Source organism: Anopheles merus, chromosome 3R (genome assembly GCF_017562075.2).
Source record: "Anopheles merus strain MAF chromosome 3R, AmerM5.1, whole genome shotgun sequence".
NCBI lineage: Eukaryota > Metazoa > Arthropoda > Insecta > Diptera > Culicidae > Anopheles > Anopheles merus.
Genome location: NC_054084.1, coordinates 13634478 through 13655204, shown reverse-complemented (window position 1 = coordinate 13655204; position 20727 = coordinate 13634478). Strand labels below are relative to the sequence as shown.

General features: G+C 42.1%; 2 protein-coding genes across 4 annotated transcripts in view; both read left to right on the top strand.

Moving 5' to 3' along the window:
* LOC121595263 (probable G-protein coupled receptor CG31760) overlaps window positions 1–610 on the top strand; it is a 57406-nt gene extending 56796 nt beyond the window's left edge. The window contains exon 14 of the mRNA XM_041919118.1: window positions 517–610. Within this exon, the coding sequence (XP_041775052.1) occupies window positions 517–610 (94 nt within the window). The remainder of the gene's footprint in view (window positions 1–516) is intronic.
* A 27-nt stretch (window positions 611–637) lies between these two features.
* LOC121595265 (putative uncharacterized protein DDB_G0285119) lies at window positions 638–19281 on the top strand. 3 transcript variants are annotated; one of them, XR_006005148.1, is made up of 4 exons: window positions 1132–2251; window positions 8495–8909; window positions 14283–14390; window positions 14479–19281. XR_006005148.1 is itself a non-coding variant. In XM_041919122.1 (3 exons), the coding sequence occupies exons 1-2, from the start codon at window positions 638–640 to the stop codon at window positions 2011–2013; spliced, it is 651 nt and encodes a 216-aa protein (XP_041775056.1). In that variant the 3' UTR covers window positions 2014–2251; window positions 14283–19281. The 3 variants fall into 3 exon arrangements, 1 of the variants encoding a protein (XP_041775056.1); XM_041919122.1 differs by lacking the exon at window positions 8495–8909 and having other exon boundaries at window positions 638–1227; window positions 1953–2251; window positions 14283–19281; XR_006005147.1 differs by having other exon boundaries at window positions 14283–19281.
* The last annotated feature ends 1446 nt before the right edge of the window (window positions 19282–20727 follow it).

Genomic DNA, 20727 nt, shown 5'->3' with positions numbered 1-20727 from the left:
ACAACCGATGCCGGTCAAGGCCTGCCAACCCACTTGTGGGGTTGGCTTTCAGTGACTTATTGATTTCCCCCCATAGCAGGATAGTCAGTCCTACGTATGGCGGCACGGTCTATTTGGGGCTTGAACCCATGACGGGCATGTTGTTAAGTCGTACGAGTTGACGACTGTACCATGAGACCGGAGATATGTTTATAGTTTGCCTATTAGTGGGCATTTACGTTGATGGGTGAAAAGTTTTGTTTTGTTAATTTTATTTGGCAACAACAAAATTTTATTACAGTCGAATATAATAATGCAGCATGCATGCACCAACACAACGTGATGAAAATGATTTCATCCGCAGTGGCCGACCTGCTTTGAAGTTGTTCGCTACGTGCCCGAGTTAAGCAATCTCGTGTGCCGCCACACTTCGCTATACACGACGGGACGCTCGGCTTGTTTTCGTTGCTTTATTTGCTTAATTTTCTCACCCATCGTTATACCACCCCCTTTCTTGTTTCTTCTACCACACCGCAGCTTTACAGCGCAACCGACCACTACCACCACCACCACCACCACCGCTACGAGCACCGCGGCAAACAACAGCAGTGGGCTGACCGAGAAGGTATGACAAGGCAACCGAGATGGACAAGCAGGAATGGACGGTAGCAACCCCGCCAGCCCGTACCATTCATCGTCCAATTCTGCCACGTACACGGCAACGGACAGTACGAACCATGCCAGCGCCGGCTACAGCATCAACTACAGCGTCACCCAACCGGGCTGGGGGAAGCCTAGCACTGGCAAAAACGCACACCAGCCCGGTTTCAATCTCAACAGCATCAACAACAACAACAACTGCAACCGTAGCAGTAATAGCGGCAGCAACGCAAACAGCCGCCCGTGCACCTCCCGCCACCAACCGGCGGTGGCTGCCACTAGCAACGATCACGATAACTGCAATAATAATCAAAGCAAGCTATCGCCAGTGCAACCGGCTGGTGCGATCGTGGCGGGACCGCTCCTGGAGGAGCCCGATAATCGACTGAACAACAACCACATCGTGCCAGCACCGGCAGGGCCATCGCCGGTCCCGTCCTCGCTGCCATCGCCCACCGCTTCGAGCAGAAGCGTGCCGAGGACGGAGGACATCTCTATCGGGGCCGCCGATTGCACGACAACCGTCGATACGACGACCGATACCAGCACACACACCACCAGCGATACCATCGATCAGCGGCTGCCCGTGTACGTATGAGATGGGGGAGGGCGGGAGGGGCTGGTTGAGACCGGAGGCACCGGTGAAGATGAAACCGGCCCAACCACCACTCGAGATATAACCCCCCCATAACGCTTCGCTATTGTTGTAACACCCATCATCCCCCAACCCCCGTGTTGTCGTGTTGCGGACAGCGTGAGTGATGTGCAGGACGCCCTCCGCACCAACAAAAAAAAAGGAGGGACAGAACATAAATCCTTCAGCAACAACACGACGAGCGCGCATTAAATATGGCCGAAGCAAGAACAGCGACCCGGTTTCGCAACATTCCTCGCACCCAGAGCGCGCACACACGCGCACACCCCCCTGACCGCACAAGCACGTGATAATGAAGAGAAACAAGTGACACGATGTCAAGCGAATTACATTACCAGCCATCCTGAGCCAATGGTTGCAAATTCTCCTGGCATTTGCCAAGTGTTTTTTTTACCACTCCACTGTCCGCTGGTGGCAGCAGCGGCTACCATTACGCGCTGACGCGGTAAGAGAGTGTGCGTGCGTGTATGTGTGTGCCTGTTGGGGTTTTTTTTTTGCGTGTTTGTTATTACTGCCAACTACCGTCTGTTATGCTTGTTATCTGTGTATCCGGCCGACTGACGAGGGGGCCGAACCACGGACCATTTCTACCCTCTACCGTGGGACTGGTGGTGGTCATGTTTTATGCTTAAGTTTTCACGCTTCTCCCGCCCTCCAGTGCACCGGAGGCAAGTGAGAGAGACAGAGACTCCGTGACAAGGGGAACGTGTTTGCTGTAGCTAGGCAGCAGCTAGGATGATCTGTTGTTCTTCACCGCTGCCGTTGTTTAGTTTTGTGCGCCGTACCACCGTGCAACGGGAGAAGGAAAGCTGACACCCGGGACGATGATTTATGCTGCGTGCTGCGCGGGAAAGCGGACCACGGCAAGGACATTGATGGAGAGCGATCCCGCCTCACAACAGCAGCAGCAGCACTTGCAAAGAACCGAAGCCGTAACATACGCGACGCGTCTCAAATGTAAGTAGTGATAGCAAGTAGCAAAATTTGAATAATCCCAACATAGAAGCGGGACACAAACGCAAGCCACAATTCGTTCACTGAAAGGAGGAATTTGATCACAATGTAGTTTGGGTTTGCCATGTAACCAAAACATAAATTTTGTCGTCTAACAATGCAATGCCAATGTTCTTACACTTGTTTCAAGCGGAATTTACAGGGTTTTCCCGGGGGTTCTCATAGTTGTGGGACACTTCCTAGGCTCTTTCACATTGGAAGTGAACGTCATACTTTGGAAATTGAACTCTATGGCACCCTAATTGAACAGTCTCATCGGAAATTCCTATTGGATTTGTCCAACAAGAGTACTAGAGAGTCCAATTCCCATAACAATAAGTTTATTTCAAGCAAGAAAGAATCAATAAAGGGTCCCACAGCTATGAGATCTCCTGGAAAACCCTGCATGCATAGTAAATAGTACATTTTAGATTAACATTCTTTGCACATCTGAGCGCAACAATTTCAAATACAGATGGAAGTATTTAAAATAAAAATTAAAGGTAACTAGTTACTTGTCCACGAGTAATTAGTAACAGAAACTAGTAGCGAATCGTCTGATTGTTGTTATATAACAAGATATTTAAAATTACTAGCAAAAACTGATACCGGTGACAGGCAATAATAGGCAAGAGATTAACGAGTGAGATGTAGCTGTTCGTCAGAGTGAAATGGCTTAAAAGTATAAAAGCTTCTTGAAACAATAACTAGTTTTTGGTAACTGACAAGTGTTTAAAGTAGCTTCTCATCGGATTGAACTAGGTTAAAAGAGTAAAAGTAACTAAAACAAGTAACTAGCTATGAGTTCTTTGTAATAACTGAAACTTCTTCTTCTTTGGCACAACAACCATTGTCGGTCACTAGGCTTGCTTATACCACAATTGGGCTTGGCTTTCAGTGTCTTATTAGTTACCCATAGCAGGATAGTTATAGGACAGCCCTACGTAGTGCCCGCCCACTTTCCATTCGGGGCTTTAACCGATGACCAGCATGCTGTTAAGTCGTACGACTTAGTTGACGACTGCACCACGAGACCGGCACAAGTTATGAGGAATTCGTTTAAAAAAAGTTATCAAAATTGAATGTCAAAATTGCCTAGTTTAATATAATTAGCTGAAAATAACTAAAGCTTGGTTGATTTGGAAATGCGACACTTTGTTTGAATTATAGTGGCGCTCCCTATGGACAAAAATGGAAACTTGGGACAGCTTTGTTAAGAAAACACTACACTTTGTCAAATTTGCATGCAATTTGCTTACTCCTGCTCCAAGATGTTTGACATTTGACCAGAAGCGAGAGAAGCGAAAACTGATTGTGCACAATTGATCTGCTTAATTCTCGGAAGTCATCTCGGAAGCTGGCAAAACGGTAAAGTTTACCTAAGTCGACTGTTGCACGAGTGATTTAAAAGAACAGTCTTTCCCCGAGTTACGCGACAATCAATCAAACATTTACCTTTATTGTATATCCTAATAACTATATTGACACACATTAAATACTCACTAAAATCGATTTAAATATAGAAATTCATTTAACAAAGCCCAATGTATCGTAAGCGCAGTTAATTTGGCAACAAATGAAAACCCTTTTGCGTTAAAGAGAATTAAAACAATAAACTTGACACTTCTATATAACATTCAAAGTGCAAAGTGACAAACATTCAAACACAAGTATTGGCATAAAATGGCTGGTCGTTCTAAAAAAAGCCATTTTACTGTCCAAAAGTTTGAGATAAAATTTTAAAAAATTATTTTAAAACAATATAATAACATAAATAAAACCAAATAGTTTAGGTAGGTTGAAGCGCAAATTACTATAATTAATTATAACAAAACGTATCATCCTTCTGAAGTTAACGATGGCGTCCAATACATTGTTGCGATTCCTTGGCGTAACTCTCGCCACAGTCTAACACCGCCCAACCGTTTGAACAATTTGAATAATTGCCCTCAGGACGGCTCGGCACGCTGCCGCTTAGCTGAACCGTGGCAAAAAGGGTACGGTTGAACAAACATTGCACGCAAATAGATGGCAGAGGCTACGCGTGGGTGACCTGTTTAGTACGACATTTAAAAAAATGAGAGCGAACACAAAAAAAGAAGAAGGATACTCTGCCACCTCCACCTCAAAGAAAGCGGACCGCCAGTCAAAGTGGGATGACGGAAACCTCGAAATGGACCGGAAACTTGACCAAGACAAACCCTCCGAGTCCGTCGGGAGATTAAAGGATTTTTCAACACACACTACTTATACACGATGGGAGTCTCTTGGCGTGTGTATCTGTGTGTGTGTGTGTGTTCACGGTGCACGGTCCTGCTGATGGGAAATTACAGACACGTTATGGTTGAATTTATTTGTCCTCGGTTCACTGGACGGCGCTGAAGGGGTCCCCGTTGTAGGGTAGAAGGGCCCAGGAATGCATGTACACATGTACACCGAGGTCCGAGCACACACGCCGGGTTGGGGAACCACTTGTCAGATGCACAAATAGATTACAGTGCAGCTCGCAGTGAAGGGCAGAAGGATGCTGGTAGCTGGGGAAGGATCAGAGAAAGATGCGGTAGGGGTCGGTCTATTTTTGTAAGGAAATAAAAAAGAACATCCTTCTGCGATTCGAGGACAAACTGGCCAGGAATGAAGGGCAATGGTAGGATAATGAAGCTTTAAATTAAAGAGCTCGCCTTGATTATCCAGCTGGTGAAGCCTTTTTGCTGCACGTTGAGAAGTGTGGTCCGTTGTTACGGTTGACGTGTGGTTCGCCCGGCAGGTGTGCACTTAGTCGTAGTGAGGATAATTAAAATGGTTTCTACATTTAGCTTGCTTCAAAATTTAATGAAGTGCTATTTGGTCAAATAGAGCCCGAAGACACGATGCTGTTGTACCATTTCAGTTGAAATAATAACACATTTTCACGGAGGTATTATTGGGCAACTGAACATACCTTGTTAATTGAGGCAGTGTTGTTGTATCAAAATTACTGTTAATGAATTTACATTCAGAAACGAATGGACTTAAGTAAAATCATTCTCGGTGAGAGGGCATCTACGACATAGTCAATAGATTCTCGAACATTTTGAAACTCCATTGTGGTTCTGCCTTGTTGTGCTTTACCTTCTATGTGGATAGTATACAGATGAACACTGGTTCAAATTTCATCGCAATTTCGTTTTAATTTCAGTACACATTCAATAGCTGAGGTGGTGTGATTCATGCACCTTTTTCATGCAGTCAATACTCGACTTGGAGGGTTGCATGGCTTCTCTTTTTATCCCAATACTGCGCGACCCTTTCGTGAATTTTTCTCAAACAATGCCAAGATTATAGCATAATGCTATAAAACGTAGGCATTTGTCGATCGTTAAACTCTTCAGAACTTCGGAAAGTACTTTAAAAGATAGACCTGCCACCTTCTACAAGGCCAGACGACATTGATTCTCATGCGGATCGCCCTGTGTTAACATTGATAGTTGCTTGTAGTAATCAATAGTTCTAGGAAGCCTACGTTAGGCGTCATCCATCAATTATTTTTCGCAAAAATTCCAGAATTTCGACACATGATTTTAGGTTTAGTTAATCGATCTATTTTTCGTAAAAGGCTATGGTCAGCTTTTAAGACCTATGTTTTCGTTTGAATTGCCTTACTTACTTACTTATCCGGCGCTACAACCGCTTTGCGGTCCTGGCCTGCCTCAGAAGTGTCTGAAACCTCTCACGGTCTCTCGCCTTCGTCCACCAATCCGTTATACCGGCCTTAATGGCAGACGTCTCCACGCTATCCTGCCACCTCAATTTGGGCCTACTCTGTCCACGCCTCCACTGTCTCTGTGGACAGCCTAAAAAGACTTTACGGGCGTCCAGTTCCATGCGTACAACATGGCCAATCCACCGGAGCCTGGCGAGCTTGATACGCTGTACGACAGTGAGGTCGCCGTACATCTCGTATAGGTTTTCATTATAACGTCTCCTCCATTGTCCTTCCACACATACGGGGCCAAGTATCCTTCTGAGCATCTTCCTCTCGAACGCGGCTAAGAGGGTTTCGTCAGATTTGGACAGTGTCCATGTCTCAGAAGCGTATGTGAGCATCGGTACTATAAAGGTACTAAATAGCTTCGCCCAGCTTCGTCCGTCGTGACAGGTTCTTTGAGGTGAGCTGATTTTTCAGGCTAGAAAGACCGGTTGGCAGCCAGCATCCTTGCACAACCATGCTATTGTCGTTGCTGACCTTTGACCCAAGATAGGTGAATTCTGGGTGGACTTCAAAAGTGCGTTCACCTATCTTTACGTCACGCCTACATAGGTTTCAATTATTTATTAGTAGAGCTGCTGTTGTTGAATTGCCTACCTCGTATTAATTTCTAGGACGTCTTAAATGTCTTAAGTCCTAAGCTCTACTTCATAATCCTAAGCTCATAAGCTCCTAAGTAGACAGTCTTCCCAGTAAATTGTTTATTATGGAATATACAGGGTTTTCGAGGATTATATAGATATGTTCAGCGAGTTGTAGATTCGTTCAGGCATATAATAGACTCTTTCAGCGAGATATAGAATTGTTCGACATATAGAGGCGTTGACATGTTCAGCGATTCTGTGCTGTCATTTGTTTTGTTTACACACTGTGCCGCAGGGTTCAATTTTTCATTCTTAAAAGCCCTAAAAGTAGCTAATAATCATTCCTCAAGCTGTTTAATACATGAATTAGTTAAAAAAAGCATATTTTTTTCGAAAACCGTTTGTTTACCTCCTGATGAGAATGATGCAAGCTGCAGTCCAAGCGGTACGAAAGTGACAGCTCTACAGTATAACCGAACATGTCAACGCCTACTTCTGAACAATTCTATATCTCGCTGAAAGAGTCTATTATATGCCTGAACGAATCTACAACTCGCTGAATATGTCTGTATAATCCTCGAAAACCCTGTAAGTAAAACTATTATTTAGTTGCGGTGAGTGAAGCATTATGCGAGGAAAGCTCGTCTATTATTGCTCGTGCACTAATTCGAAATTGATAATTGTTCGATAAAAATAACTACATCACAGTGATCGATTTACAAACTTCTAGCATTTCCTTCTCGAATCATACCCGAATTTATAGTCAGCAAAACACTAACATACATACACCCTTATCTTAATGATTACCGAGAACAATTCAATCCAAACCTCCCCAAAAATCATGAATCGTGTGCCTTTTTTTTTTTGTTTGTTGCTATTTCAATCAATCAACCTAACTGACCAAGCGGCTGGTCGATCATAAAACTGTAGACGTTTTATTCGTACATCATGCAACGATAAATTTATACGACTGAATGCAATAAAATCAGTCAGTTTGTGCTCTTTTCCTTCCTCATGGCCGTTTATACATTGATTGGGACATTCTCCAAAAAAAAAAAAAGAAAACAGCCGAATGTATTCTGAAACCCATTAAATCCGTTTGACGCTGACGATAGCAGATTCGATTATTTGATGTTATTGATTTACTAGCCCCATAGGCCACGTCCACAACCATGGTGGAAGTTCGATTGGTGGAAGTGATTTTTGTAACGAAATTTTGACATTATTTATGTAACATAAAAAATACTATCTATTAGTATCAGGATGATCCTTACACCTACACCTCTTCTCACTTCTGACTTCTCGAACAGAACAGAAAGTTACACAACAACTGCAACCCAACCCACGGCTGCAATCAAAACGCAATTTAAATAATTACAATTCCAATGTAACACCAACCACTGGCCACACCATTCCGGCGTGCTGGACGTGGTGTTGCAGGATTGACCAACATCCCACCCAGGGACCAATCCAACCGCCCAACAACGCAGCGGGCAACTTTCCCTCGGGGAAACCCTGTTCAAATGGTGTGATGCTGTTTTTGAAAATTGTTACTTCATCGCTTTAGAATTATTGTCACCTCGGCTTCGTTGTTGGCCTCCCAAAAAAGGGTGAGTGCGAGTTTTGTTTGACGTACGAAATGCTCCGCTCTCACCCACTCGAAAAGACACACGCACATACAGAACTTTTCTTTCGTGTCCACTTTTCCCTCCCGTGGAACAGCCCCCTCGCTGTTGATTAGTTGCAAACTAGTTACGTTGTGTACGTTGCTGCTCCTTTCTGTGTGCTGTGTTTGCCGTTAGTTACAAACTCGTGCTTTGTGCCATGTTTTACATGAAGCCTTTTCTCACACCATCCGCTTTCTTCTTCCTGCAGGCTGCAAAAGTGCCGGGAGAATGCTAACAAGTGTTACGGAATTATGGTCGACGGTTCGTCACCCGGGTCACTCCGGCAGCGGCATTTGCTCAACAACCAACCCTTTCCCAATAGCTACATCCACCGGTTCGGCAGTACAGCAGCAAGGTGAAGCCGACGGTAGTGACCGTAAATGAATCAAAAGTGAACAATATCAACTGGGATGCTGGGAGAAGGTGGTTGGCGAAACACGGCACAGCAAATGCTGCTCTGCTGGAATGTTTTGTTCTGTCCCCGTGTCCTAGCGATCCTGCTTCCGGAAGAAGAGGGGCAGAACATAAGCGAATCCCAGTACCATCCCGGAAACACAGGCAAGGACACAGCTGCAGTATTGCGCCGGGATGGGCCGGGAAAACGAGAAAACTTTCCCATCAACGTGAGTATCATCATCAATCAAACTAATTAAAATTTAAATTACCAACCAGACCAGGGCATACTGGGCAATCGGGGGACCAGACAGCAGCACCGATACTCGACGGGTGTCACAGTCGCCCATCTGTGTACCTGTTGGCTGCGGCTGCGTCCACTGTCTAGGGACCGGGTTTGAGAATTGGACCATCGATCGAGCAAATCACCTCTAAGATTGTTGCCCAACCCGCTCCGATGAGCGCGCGTTGCAGTCGTGGGGCTGTATGTTGGATGACTTGGCTCATCGGGATTATCTGCCGGATAGGAATTTTGTAGGGATATCACTCATCCGTATATTAAAAGCAATCGAGCCAAATCCGTTCTGATGAATCGTAAAAGAGACAGAACGTATAGTCAACCAAGAAGCAGTGACATGGATTCTAGCATTCCACGAATTATGGTAGCGATGCCAGACACTAATAGGCAGCATAAAAGCTTCCCACTCTGCCGCGCGTACTTAATAACGTCGCAAGTGCAATCATTCATAGTACTTGGTGCATACTCCGCCACACTCCAATAGCGTCATGTTGTTTGTCTACTCCATCGTGCATAACCCACACAGCGGAATTCGGAGGATTACTTCGTGGTTAACCGTGCGGGATACGCTTGTCACAACCCCTGACACAATCTGTCCTTAACAGTGTGTCAGCTACGGTTGCGTTTGCGTCGAATCGTACTATCACTGTTCTATTTTTTTTTTATTATTAATGCCTTTCTGTTTCATCAACAGCCGTTCTGTGGCTCTACAGGTGGTTTCCCTGGCCCAATACGGTGAAATCAATCTATAGCCGTGGCGGACTGACAAATATCGATACAGTGCATAATATGGTCCAGGATATGCGATACACATCGAGGCAGGATTGTCAGGTGTAATGAATATTATGCAAATTCAAGCAATCATTATCAACCCCGACCCGATGTATAATGTGCATCATCAGTGTTGCTAATCATGTGCATTTGATCATCCTGAATGCATTCAGCACGGTTGGTTATAATCAGAATGGTTTTTTTTTTTCTTTTGTTGAAACATCTGGCGTTCAAATACGCCTGTAATGCAATCAACTTTTGTTTGTAAAGCTGTGCCTTTTGTGTCGATTGTATGACTGAATACTGAATGTGTTTCTTTAAGAAATATTGGGTTTTTATTTTAAAAACTATCTTATTTTTTCATCCATAATGCCGCTTCAGATGATTCCATGGGCCAGTTCTTATAAGTTTTCGTTTATCACAATAGTTTTCATTTATTTAAAGTTGACGTCACAAGAAGAAAGCAACCAAAAAGCCACATTACAGTCGAAGTTAAAGGGCTTTGTGCTAAAATCCCTTTAAAGTGCTTTCGTAAGGCTCAACTTTAAGGCAAATAACTCTAAAGGCCGATTTTGATGCTCAAAAATATTACTTGGGTAGTTGGGGTATCTTTCTTCAATGAATCCCAACTATCAACCACGGCCAGAGAAATATTCTAATTGATTGTAGGTATACTGTGTGCAGAGCCGTAGCGTGGTATGGTGGAGCCCTTGGCAAACATACATACCCGGCGCCCGCTTTCCTCTACTCGGCGTAACGTCCAACGCGGACATTACGGCGGACATGGGAGTTATTGAGAACCACGCAGTTGGACCATCCTAGTCCTTGCTACGGGAGACGGTCCATTCCAGACATGAACCCATGAACTGTACTACGGGACTGTCCCCAACTTTGCTCAGAGACGCCCTGAATGATGTTATATCGTGCTATTGTATTATGGACCTTAGCGGATACCAATTCGGCCAAAACTACGCTACGGTTCTGACTGTGTGTTTCATGCGCCATGAACCAATTTTGTCTATCCTCTACACCAGAGATGTCAAACTGATGGCCCACGAGATCTTTCGGTGTGGCGCGCGATTGTTTGAGCCAAAATTTATTTGTAGCAGCATTTCTACTTCTACAGCAAATGTCAGACAATTCCGAACACCTGAAACATGCAGAGATGTTCAATTTCACAGATTACTCTACTAATTGTCGGACCATGCAACGTCATTAATTCTGTGTCCAGTGTTTTATCGTACCTTCATTCTTATGCATGCATCCACAAACAAGATAAGAATTACAAAAACTGTTTATTTTGATAAAAATGAGCATTCAAATCCGGACAATTTTATAGCAAAATGGTTGAGACAGTTACTGAAATTGTGTTATATCCCCTTAAAATATTGTGTTAAAATTGTGTTGTTAGCAACACATATTTAATGAATATTTTTTGAAGACAAAACTCGCATTTTTGCTTCAATCTCATACAAATGTATGTAACCCGGAATGTGCGGAAGTATGTTACCCATCTGTATGCTTATTTGGAACATTACTTTTTTTATGCAAGGAACTTGGTGACAAAACAAGTAATTTCTATAAGAAAAAGACTTGGAAAAAAATAACAAACTCAATCAACAAACAGGAACAATTAACAAAATCACTCCACCAACAGGAGGAACAGGAATATAATCAACCAATGGAATTTTTGTCCTTATCTTACCGTACTTATCTTGTTTGTTGGCACAATACTATGGAATTTTTGGAAATATCGGAAGTTTTTGGCTAGTTTAATAATCTAATATATTTTTTACTTTATTTTACATCAAAGTTTTAATTATTGCAACGCAACTTTTATCATAAAATGAAATCAATCGAAATTGTTTTCAATAGCATTTTCGCCCGCAAGGTCAATTGAGTTTGACATCGCTGCTCTACACTTTAAATTTTTAACTATACACCCATCAAATTCAGGAACGCTTTTCTTTACGACGTAATTTCTTTTAAACTAATAAGGAAGCTACCAAGGAAATGTAGTTTAGTACATACCAAAAGGAAAAACGATTTGCTACTCATACCATCAATAACATAAGAATAACATGCTTCTCACCCTTCTCACAACCATAAATAACTCTCCTACCTATACCCATTATAAATATGCATTACATCAACATTTTAACGCCTTACTGTACTGTTACCCAGACGCGATCATCCCCATGCATCAACAAACACCACAATCCACAACACACACACATACACATTTTCGCTCCAAAAAGTTGTGCTTTTAACTTCTCTGTTCCGGGGTTTCACACGCCCAAACCAACAAACAATTCCATTGTTATGAATCCCAAACTTCCCGAAACAGATCCCAACAAAAAAAAACCCGCCCCTTTACCTCACTCGTACCTCGAAACATGGCATACAACAGTTCAATACAACCCGTCAAAGAGGATGAGTTTTCATTAAATTCCACTCACGCGTGGTATCCGCAATGCCCCGCAAAAAGTTGCTGTGCCTCTTTCCCTCTGTTTCCGTTTGGTTCGGAAATCAAAACCACCCTTCGCCGGGGTGGTTGCCCGGGGGTGATTTTTCGGAGGTTTTCGGAAGCTTCAACGGATCGGCGCCGATACGCAAAATCCGGATACCATCAGGGCGGCTCAAGTTGCCATATACCATCTTCCACTGTGCGTGTGTGTGTGTGTGTGTGTACGTGAGTTATTTTTTCCTTGGTTTTGTATTGCTGTAGACTTCATTTAGCCTCCAGCATGGCACGGTCCAATTTGGTTCAAATTCCCTGGTAAAGCTGTAATCGGATTAAAAGGTTACTCAAGCCTTAATGCTCCCGATAGTGCTCCAGAAAGCAAGGGGAAGGAGAGAACCTAACGGGTTGTTTGGGGCTGAGCCGTGCTTATAGCAACGTTCAACCGAATGGCTCAGAGATTTTGGTATTAAGCGGCAGGGCCCCGAGAACCAATTAGAAGGTTTTTACAGCGATGGGCACTTCCGGCAACTCGTTGCGTGCCCGCAACACGTACAAACGATATTAAGATCTTGTTTAATTTAAACTTGTACGTATGACTTGACACTACAAGCTTTGCACCACTGTTTCGGCGTACGTTTAAAAGGAAAGCTGCTACAAGTTTACTTTTATTGAACTTACAGAAATCAAGATGTAAAAGAAGCGATTTATCCGTCTTGTTAGTGTCATTTCATAATGCGAGGCGTCTGTTTGAACTTTTTATTCCATTTGATCCGTTTGGGGGTTTTGAAGAACTTAGGGGCAAACAATGGAGCACTTTAGACCTTCACTTACACATGCCCTTCTTGGGGAGGATGTGGGAGAAGAGAGATACAATTTTAATGAAACGATCTACATTAATTTTTAATCATCTTTGCTTGTTGCAAACCGTACTTTCCTCCTCAGTTATAATTGTTGTACATCTGCTGATTATGATGTGTAATTAACAGAGGATACACATTCATACCGTGAGCGAATCTAACCTTTGGAATTTATTTAATTAGTGGTTTGTCTTTTTTTAAAGAGTTCATTCTTAAGTTCATTCAAGAGTATTTATAAAACAATCAATACAGGGTTTACCTAGCCAATCCGGCATCGTCAAAACGTCATCGGTCGCCGTAAGTACTGTTTTCGGGCGACGTAAACCCTCAATTGGGCACTGTCATTTCTATACGAGCCTTGTGAAGTATGAATCGGGCATAGTACAGAATGAATGCGGCCTACACTAGATTTTCTTGCTGTTAAGTAGTAAAAAAATGTTTTTTTGTTTGTGTGTGTTGTTTAACTGATCTGTAAGAAAATTTACTGTTTTTGGGAACAATGGTTAAATGGAAAATAGTCTCTTGATGTGTTGATATATTTCTTAAGGCCCCATCACATTGGGGAATTTGGAGTGGAATTGGTATGTCAAACGACGTTTGACAGCTTTTATCTCGCCAAGAAAAATGATTTGGTCTTGACCAATGTAGATTCTGTCAGGAAAGAGAATTCCACTGTCAAGGTGCAAAACGGTGTTTTTTTTTAGAAAGAAACACATAAAGCTGATCTGAAAGAGTGTATATATTACTATTACTATTATTTTTAATTATACATATTTTATTTATTATATCAGATATATTTTACTTAGAATTCCGTTCTGTAATTCCAAGCGTGTTTGTTACATTAACGAAGCGTATTTTGCGGTCCAATGTGGTCAACGACAGATAAATTCCGGAATTATTCATGTAATGTAATAGGACCTTTATAGCTGGTTAGACTAACAACTGTTTGAAGTAACAGATTTTTTTAAATCATTTACATTTTTTGTACATTTCTTGTGATGTCTCTTTTACGTCAATGAATCAATCCGTTCGCGGGACCCATTCCGCCCTTTAATCGGCTTTTCTTGTCAATTCTAGAATAAATGACATCCCATTAATAGAATAAGATACCTTCTCATGCGCTTGATTTTCACTCCAGAATTATTACCGTACCATCTACTGCTTAAGTGAATCTCATCTCTTTTCCTGTATTTACTCTCCCCGATTTTCACAGAATAAGGCATTACACTGAAGAGACAAGCGGAAAGCAGCAACAGCAGCATTAATGCACTGGCAAGGCAAAAATTATGACGACACTCAATTCAGTTACTGTAACCGCGAGGTAATGCAGAGCCGAGGCCTTTTTTCCAACCAATTCGTTCGTTTCACGCAATACATTTCAATTTCCTTCCCCAAACGCCACCATGAAGAAATAGAAGTAGAGGGAAAGGCACCCATCAATCCGCAGGCTCTAACCAGCGTCGACGGTGAAGGGAAAACATCGGATACACCCTTGCTTGTGCATGGCTGGAACTGGACGGATAAATCGACGTTGAGATAGCGATTCCTATTCCCACCATCCACTGGGGGGGGGGGAGAGGCAACTAGAAAAGGTCATTCAATTTCCTACGGAGCAGGTTAGTTGGCGGAGTGATGTTGTTGTTGAACTTGCCAAAAAAAAAAAAGAAGCAGTTCGATCTTGTCCATCTCGGTCTGTTGTAATGAGTTTTGTCGGACGACACTGGTGAAAGCGTGGTAGATGTAGAAGAAGAGTGTCGTAGTGTCATACATAGGATGAAAGCTCCCAAAATACCTTTTTTGTCCAGTGCGATGAGTGCGTTTTGAAATGTAGCCAATCTCGGGTAGAGAGAGCGAAAGAGATAAAAATCACTTACCACGCCCCACTAGGTTAGGAGTTGCGTCTGTACCTGCAGCTCGGAGCCACCACCACAAACGGCAACGCCACACGCGTCTACACTGCGCGCTCCATAGAATCCATGCGATTCTTGGTAATTTCCAAAGCAACGTGTGGGCGCTTTGGCGGCAAAAAAAAAGCGCACGGAACAACGATGCAGCATAGTCATTTCCCTACCACGCTCGCTATAAATAGCGGTAGCTCCAGAATGCAGCCCTGGATATGTCGACCCACATGGAAGGACGACGCTGCAGTCCCAGCCAGCACCGAACCCAATCGCGCACCGATAGAGAGATGACGACGATGATGATGATGATGGTGATGATGTGGAGAAGATGAAACCCCAACAGGAAGCACACAGTGCCCAAGACTAGGGGAGAGAAGGAATAAAAAACAAAAATAACACTAACATGCACCCAACACACACTATCGTCCTCGAAAACGGGACAGTATTGATTGCGAACCGTTCTGATAGAGAGAGAATGAACAACGCATGAACAAAAAAAAACAGAAAGCATCACCCTCTGGTGTCATACGCACGTGCACGAGGGGTTTCGCAATTACTTTTCGCACTTTTTGTTCGATTTACCACTTTTGCTTGTCGGTGGATGGCAAAGTTTTGATTTCATTTCGGGCCAGTTCGAGCGGAAGGCATGAACCTCGCTTATGGCAAACATTCATCAATGTTGCTTTCTTTTTCGTCTGCTTGCTTGCTCTCGTTTCCGCTGCGCACCTGTTGTTTATCAAAACAGCTTGTAACGTTGCGTTTAGATTTTCGGTCTATTCAGACCAGCAAGGCTTGTCAATTATTTCGAGGAAACAACATTTTACCTACAGGAAACGAACAACCTGCAACACAACTGTTTGTACGACGGCGCACTTTATAGTGCGGCGTAAAGTGCTGAAATTACGCCACCTATCTAAAAGATAAGTGCTCAATGTCTAGAAGTGAGCATTCTGGATGAAGGAAGGAAAGCAAACACAAAACAGCCAAAAATGCTCTACTCATAAAAAAATCAAAAACAATGCCACTGACACTGAACTTTTAGTGTGATTGTTAATAGAATAATGAATGTACATGACACAGAACAGAACAAAAAACATTAAAGAAAAGAAGAAATAAGATTAAAAGACTACATAGAAGGAGAATGTACATGACACAGAACAAAACAGAACAAAAAACATTAAAAAGAAGAAATAAGATTAAAAGACTACATAGAAGAAAGATACGCGACATCGCACACGTTACAATATACAAACAATGGTTCAATGTGTTTAGGAAAAATCTATTTAGAAACGCATCTAAGATGTTAATAAGAAACGTAAAAATAAAATGAAAACAAAACAAAACAAAACAGACGAGAAAGATAAAGTGTGGTAAGGTAAAATAATCGATAGAACAATATACTTAAAAAAAGAAAAACAAAGCTGTACGAAAAATATAACTAAATGAGGTAAACGTTACACAATACAAGCAAGCATTCCCTTAGGGAGAAAAGAAAAGCAAGAAAAGAAACGGAAAACAACTGAAAAACATCTAGAACAATGCAGCAGCGAAAAGCAGAAGAATGTGTTTACTACTAGTGCTAAATAGCTAAATGGTGAGTGTTAAAACTTCAACTGTATAACAGTTTCAATTACAAGCATCTATTCACATCTATCGTTCCGTTTTGAGCATCGTGTCGGTATATATATATGTATGATGATCATTTAAATGCATACACAAACACATACATATACACGTAAAGCTACACAACACACACACGCTCGTACTGACAAGAAAAAGAAAGAGAGAGAGAGACGAAAGAGTGAATGGAACGAGAGTATAACAGAATGGCGTTTTAGTACACTCATTTCAAATGATCAATTTACACCTATTTTTCAGTTTAAATTGTAATTTATAGTTTTGTACACATCAAGCGGTTGTTGTTATTGTATTTGTTTGTTTTTTTAACTACATTTTAACTACAATTACGATTTATGTTTTCCAATTGGAAGCATATCATTCCTGTTTCTTTCCAAAACACACACCTGCCTTGGATGTACTAATAACTGGAAAGAACAACCGCCAAACGTGGTTTTGTTTCAAATTTTCCATCACTTTCCCCCACCACGCCTCACCGATCTCGGTTTATTTCTTGCAACCACAACCTCTCCTTCTCCCCTTGCAGCCCCCAAAGGGGAAAAAGCGGGTGCACGAGGCAGTGGCAAGTACCTCCCCTCCAACATCAACATCGAACAGCAACATGTTTGGAAGCAACCGCGTACCACTACTGCTGTCACCATGTGCATGCTGAGCCCATTGTATGGCATGGCAAGGACGAAAGTCGGAGCCAACGGAATTTTTTCGAACCATTTTCCCTCCCTGCTTCATGCCGTGGGCTTGCTTCTCCCTTTTCTTCTCCCCTTACCGGCGCGTTCCAGTGTGTTTGCGCTCACGAGAAGCTGCAGTATAATTACTGAGTTCCGATGAAAATACCTGCGTTTTGGCAACTATTTATCCCCGTTCCGACTCGTTGGCGGAATGGCGTGTACATCAATTTTATCAACCCTCGCAACACAACAATCCAGCTTTGGAGGTTTGTTGCTCTTTGCCACCCTCTCGCCCCTCAGCTTAATTGAAGGGGAAAGGGTTTGTGCTTCTAACGAACGCATTTAGAAGTTGTGTCGCAACTTGTGCAGCATAAGCAACGACACACATAAAGCACAAAGCTTCCCGGCATGCAGGTTTTCGGTTGCTTGCTTCAAAGTTTCCGAAATTCCAACAGTTTCTGCAAGACATACATACATTAGCAAAAAAATAAAAAATACGCATGTGAAAGAAAGGTAAAGGGGAAGAAAAGGGACCTCTGGTGTACAGCAGCGATCGCATCGGTCCGGAGCCTAAACAGGGCCGAACGCCAACCAAACATCACCGCCACAGTGCCCGCCCTATCGTTGAGGAGTCGTGTGGGGCGAAGCGGGAAAGTCATATGAAAATTTGGGCAAACAAACAAAGCGCTTCCACACAGTGTGAACACAGCGTTGGAAACGGGTTTGAAGCTTGCCGATTGGAAGACAATGTCTTCTGTTGCTGTTGGAGCAATGTGCTTGTCTTTAATGTTGTAGGCAGTTATTTATTTTGTGTGCCATGTGTATCAACCTAAGTTATATCGCTTGTGAAAAGAAAAATATAATGAAAAGGCATAGAAAAGAGAACATCTGCTGGAAAGAATAAAAGTGTAGTAAAAAGAAAAGACAGCCCGAACGAGAAAATCATACCAAACAACAAGAAGCAAAGGTGCTTGAGATAAACAAACAAACAAACAAACAAAATAAGACAGCAAACACAAAGAAAAAAAACGCAAACAAAATGTACACAAAACATAAACAAACACACATATTCACCTTAGTAAGTAAGGCTGCAAAACATACAAAACAATAGAGCTGTATTAACTGTGGCTGCTGCCAGCTATACTAGTGACAATGGTATGTGTTTTTTGTTCCGTTGTTACTTCTCTAATACTAACAGTACTTGGGCGGGTCAAATCCGTTTGAATATTTGTGAATATATGTGAAGGGGGCAGACAGTGTTGAACTTTTAAGAACAATACGTTTTTGATTTTTTATATAATACATAACTCATCAACAACAACAACAGAGAGAGAAAAACAACATAAATGTTTAGCAAATGAAGAGGAGAAAATGAAACAGACAATTAACTGTTATACAATCAGAATAATCTTTACACCCTTCACCCTTGTTGCTATCAGTGTGGAAGGAGGAAAATAAAATAAATCGACATTATTTTTTAAGACTATCACAAATTCAAATCACACTTTTCCCGATTCAATCTCCATTTTATCGCTATCATCGCTAACCTGCTAGCATACGGCTGGCGTACTGTTTTGCTAAAAAACGCGGAAAACTCCACCAAACGGTGACGATGAAGAGAGTAACCCTGCCACTTTTACCACGAAAAAAAAACGCACATTCTTAGCTGCATGTGCTAGTTTCTTCACATAAGATAAAAGCCGAAAGAAGAAAACTGAAAACTAATAAACAGATAATATAAACACTTAAATAAACACAAACCGAAAACATACAAGAAGTAAATCCCGAAAACCCCGAAACGGATGTTAGCAGTTAAACGTACATAACCCATACACGTCTGTCCCACTGTCGTCACTCTTTTACTCTGTATTGGACGTATAAAAAGAGAAGCAAAAGAAACATAGATTTTGTGGATCACTGTTACCGCTAAAGCAAACAAAGTGAAACAAACAAACAAACACGACAACAAAACAGCAGAGCAGCAGAACATAAAACCTAAATGATATAAAAAAAAAACGAAACTAACTTCCCCTCAAGTGTGTAAACTATATTTGTACAATAAATTCTAAAACCTATAAGAATGTAAACGGTGGTGTTTTTGTTTTAGAATTCTTTCTCTGCCTTGGTGTTTCGCCCACCGTTTGGGTTCGTTCTCGGGGATGAAGATTGATGTTCACGAGATGAGCTTTGTATGTAACTTGGTCTAGTAACGCCACGTAACGCTGCCAAGATGCCCAGTGGCGCCACAAGCTGATCTTCAACCCATGTCGATCACGGAACTGAACGCGTACTAGTGATGGAATAAGACTTGAATCAATACAAATATTGGAACCGATCCTGAACCCCTACTGGTTCTGGGATTGATCCTAAATCCATACAATCCATCTCGGTTTTGGATGTAATCCTGAAGCCATAAAGATCCTGGAACTGGCACCGAACTCATGCCAGTCGTAGTAACTTTTTTATTTGTTTATGTTTATAAAGACTTTGAGCCGATTGGCCTCATTCGCCTCTTTTAATAATTTAATTAATTCTATACTTAAAATCGAACATTCTTCTTTATACCTTGCCTTATACCTTAAATTACCTTATACCGGGTATTCTCGGTTTACATAAATCTATTATATGTTGATTTTATTTTTTAAATAATTGTTTGTTAAAAATGTGGTTTTGGTTAGAGCGATTTATAAAGGTTAGTAATACGAAGGAATTTTAAAAGTGTGCGCTCCCTGTCCTTTCCCTGTCTGGTGAGAGGATGGTGTGGTCCAATTTGCAGGTGATGCGTTCCGCAGTATAACCATGGCATTCGGTTAAGATGTGGCGGACGGTGATGTCGACGCCACAGAAACTGCATAGGCGCCATCCATCAACTACGTAACGCAAAAATTGCATATTTTCTTCCCCGCTAGTGTAACAAACTGTAACTTACTCACGTCCCCAATAATCATTCTCCCAACACTGATTCTGGCTCAATTTTACCTCCAACGTGATGTTCCCAATCTCATGGTACATAATTTGTAAGGATATTTTTTTATACGGGCGCAATGGATAAAAACGCACACAAACTCAAATGTATTAAATTCGCTTCAGATTCACAAAAAAAAACTGTATCGATCACGCTCTAACCACCGAGCATTCCCTACCCGCAAATTTCCGTTAAATGCCTTCTAATCGCCTTGTAATCGCCGGCGAATTGAAGGCGATCAGCAGTGCATTTAGCAGTAATTAAATGCCTTTGAAATATGTCAATGAAAAATTTCGCTTTTAATTTGAAATTTGAAATTGCAACTGTCAAAAGAAAACCTTACAAGCGTCTTCAGCACTGCACTGTTGTATTGTTCCCAGATATGAGCGTGAGATTCGATAGCACGATTTACGTGTTATGATCTCTTGCGTTAAGCTCTGAGCTATTTCACTTTATTAAAGATGGTCTACATTATTCGGTTGTTAA

Coding starts and splice junctions, on each gene's coding strand:
- LOC121595265 (XM_041919122.1), top strand. CDS start 638: ATGGACGGTAGCAACCCCGCCAGCCCGTACCATTCATCGTCCAATTCT. Junction 1,228..1,952: donor ATCGATCAGCGGCTGCCCGT/GTACGTATGAGA, acceptor CCCGCCCTCCAG/TGCACCGGAGGCAAGTGAGA.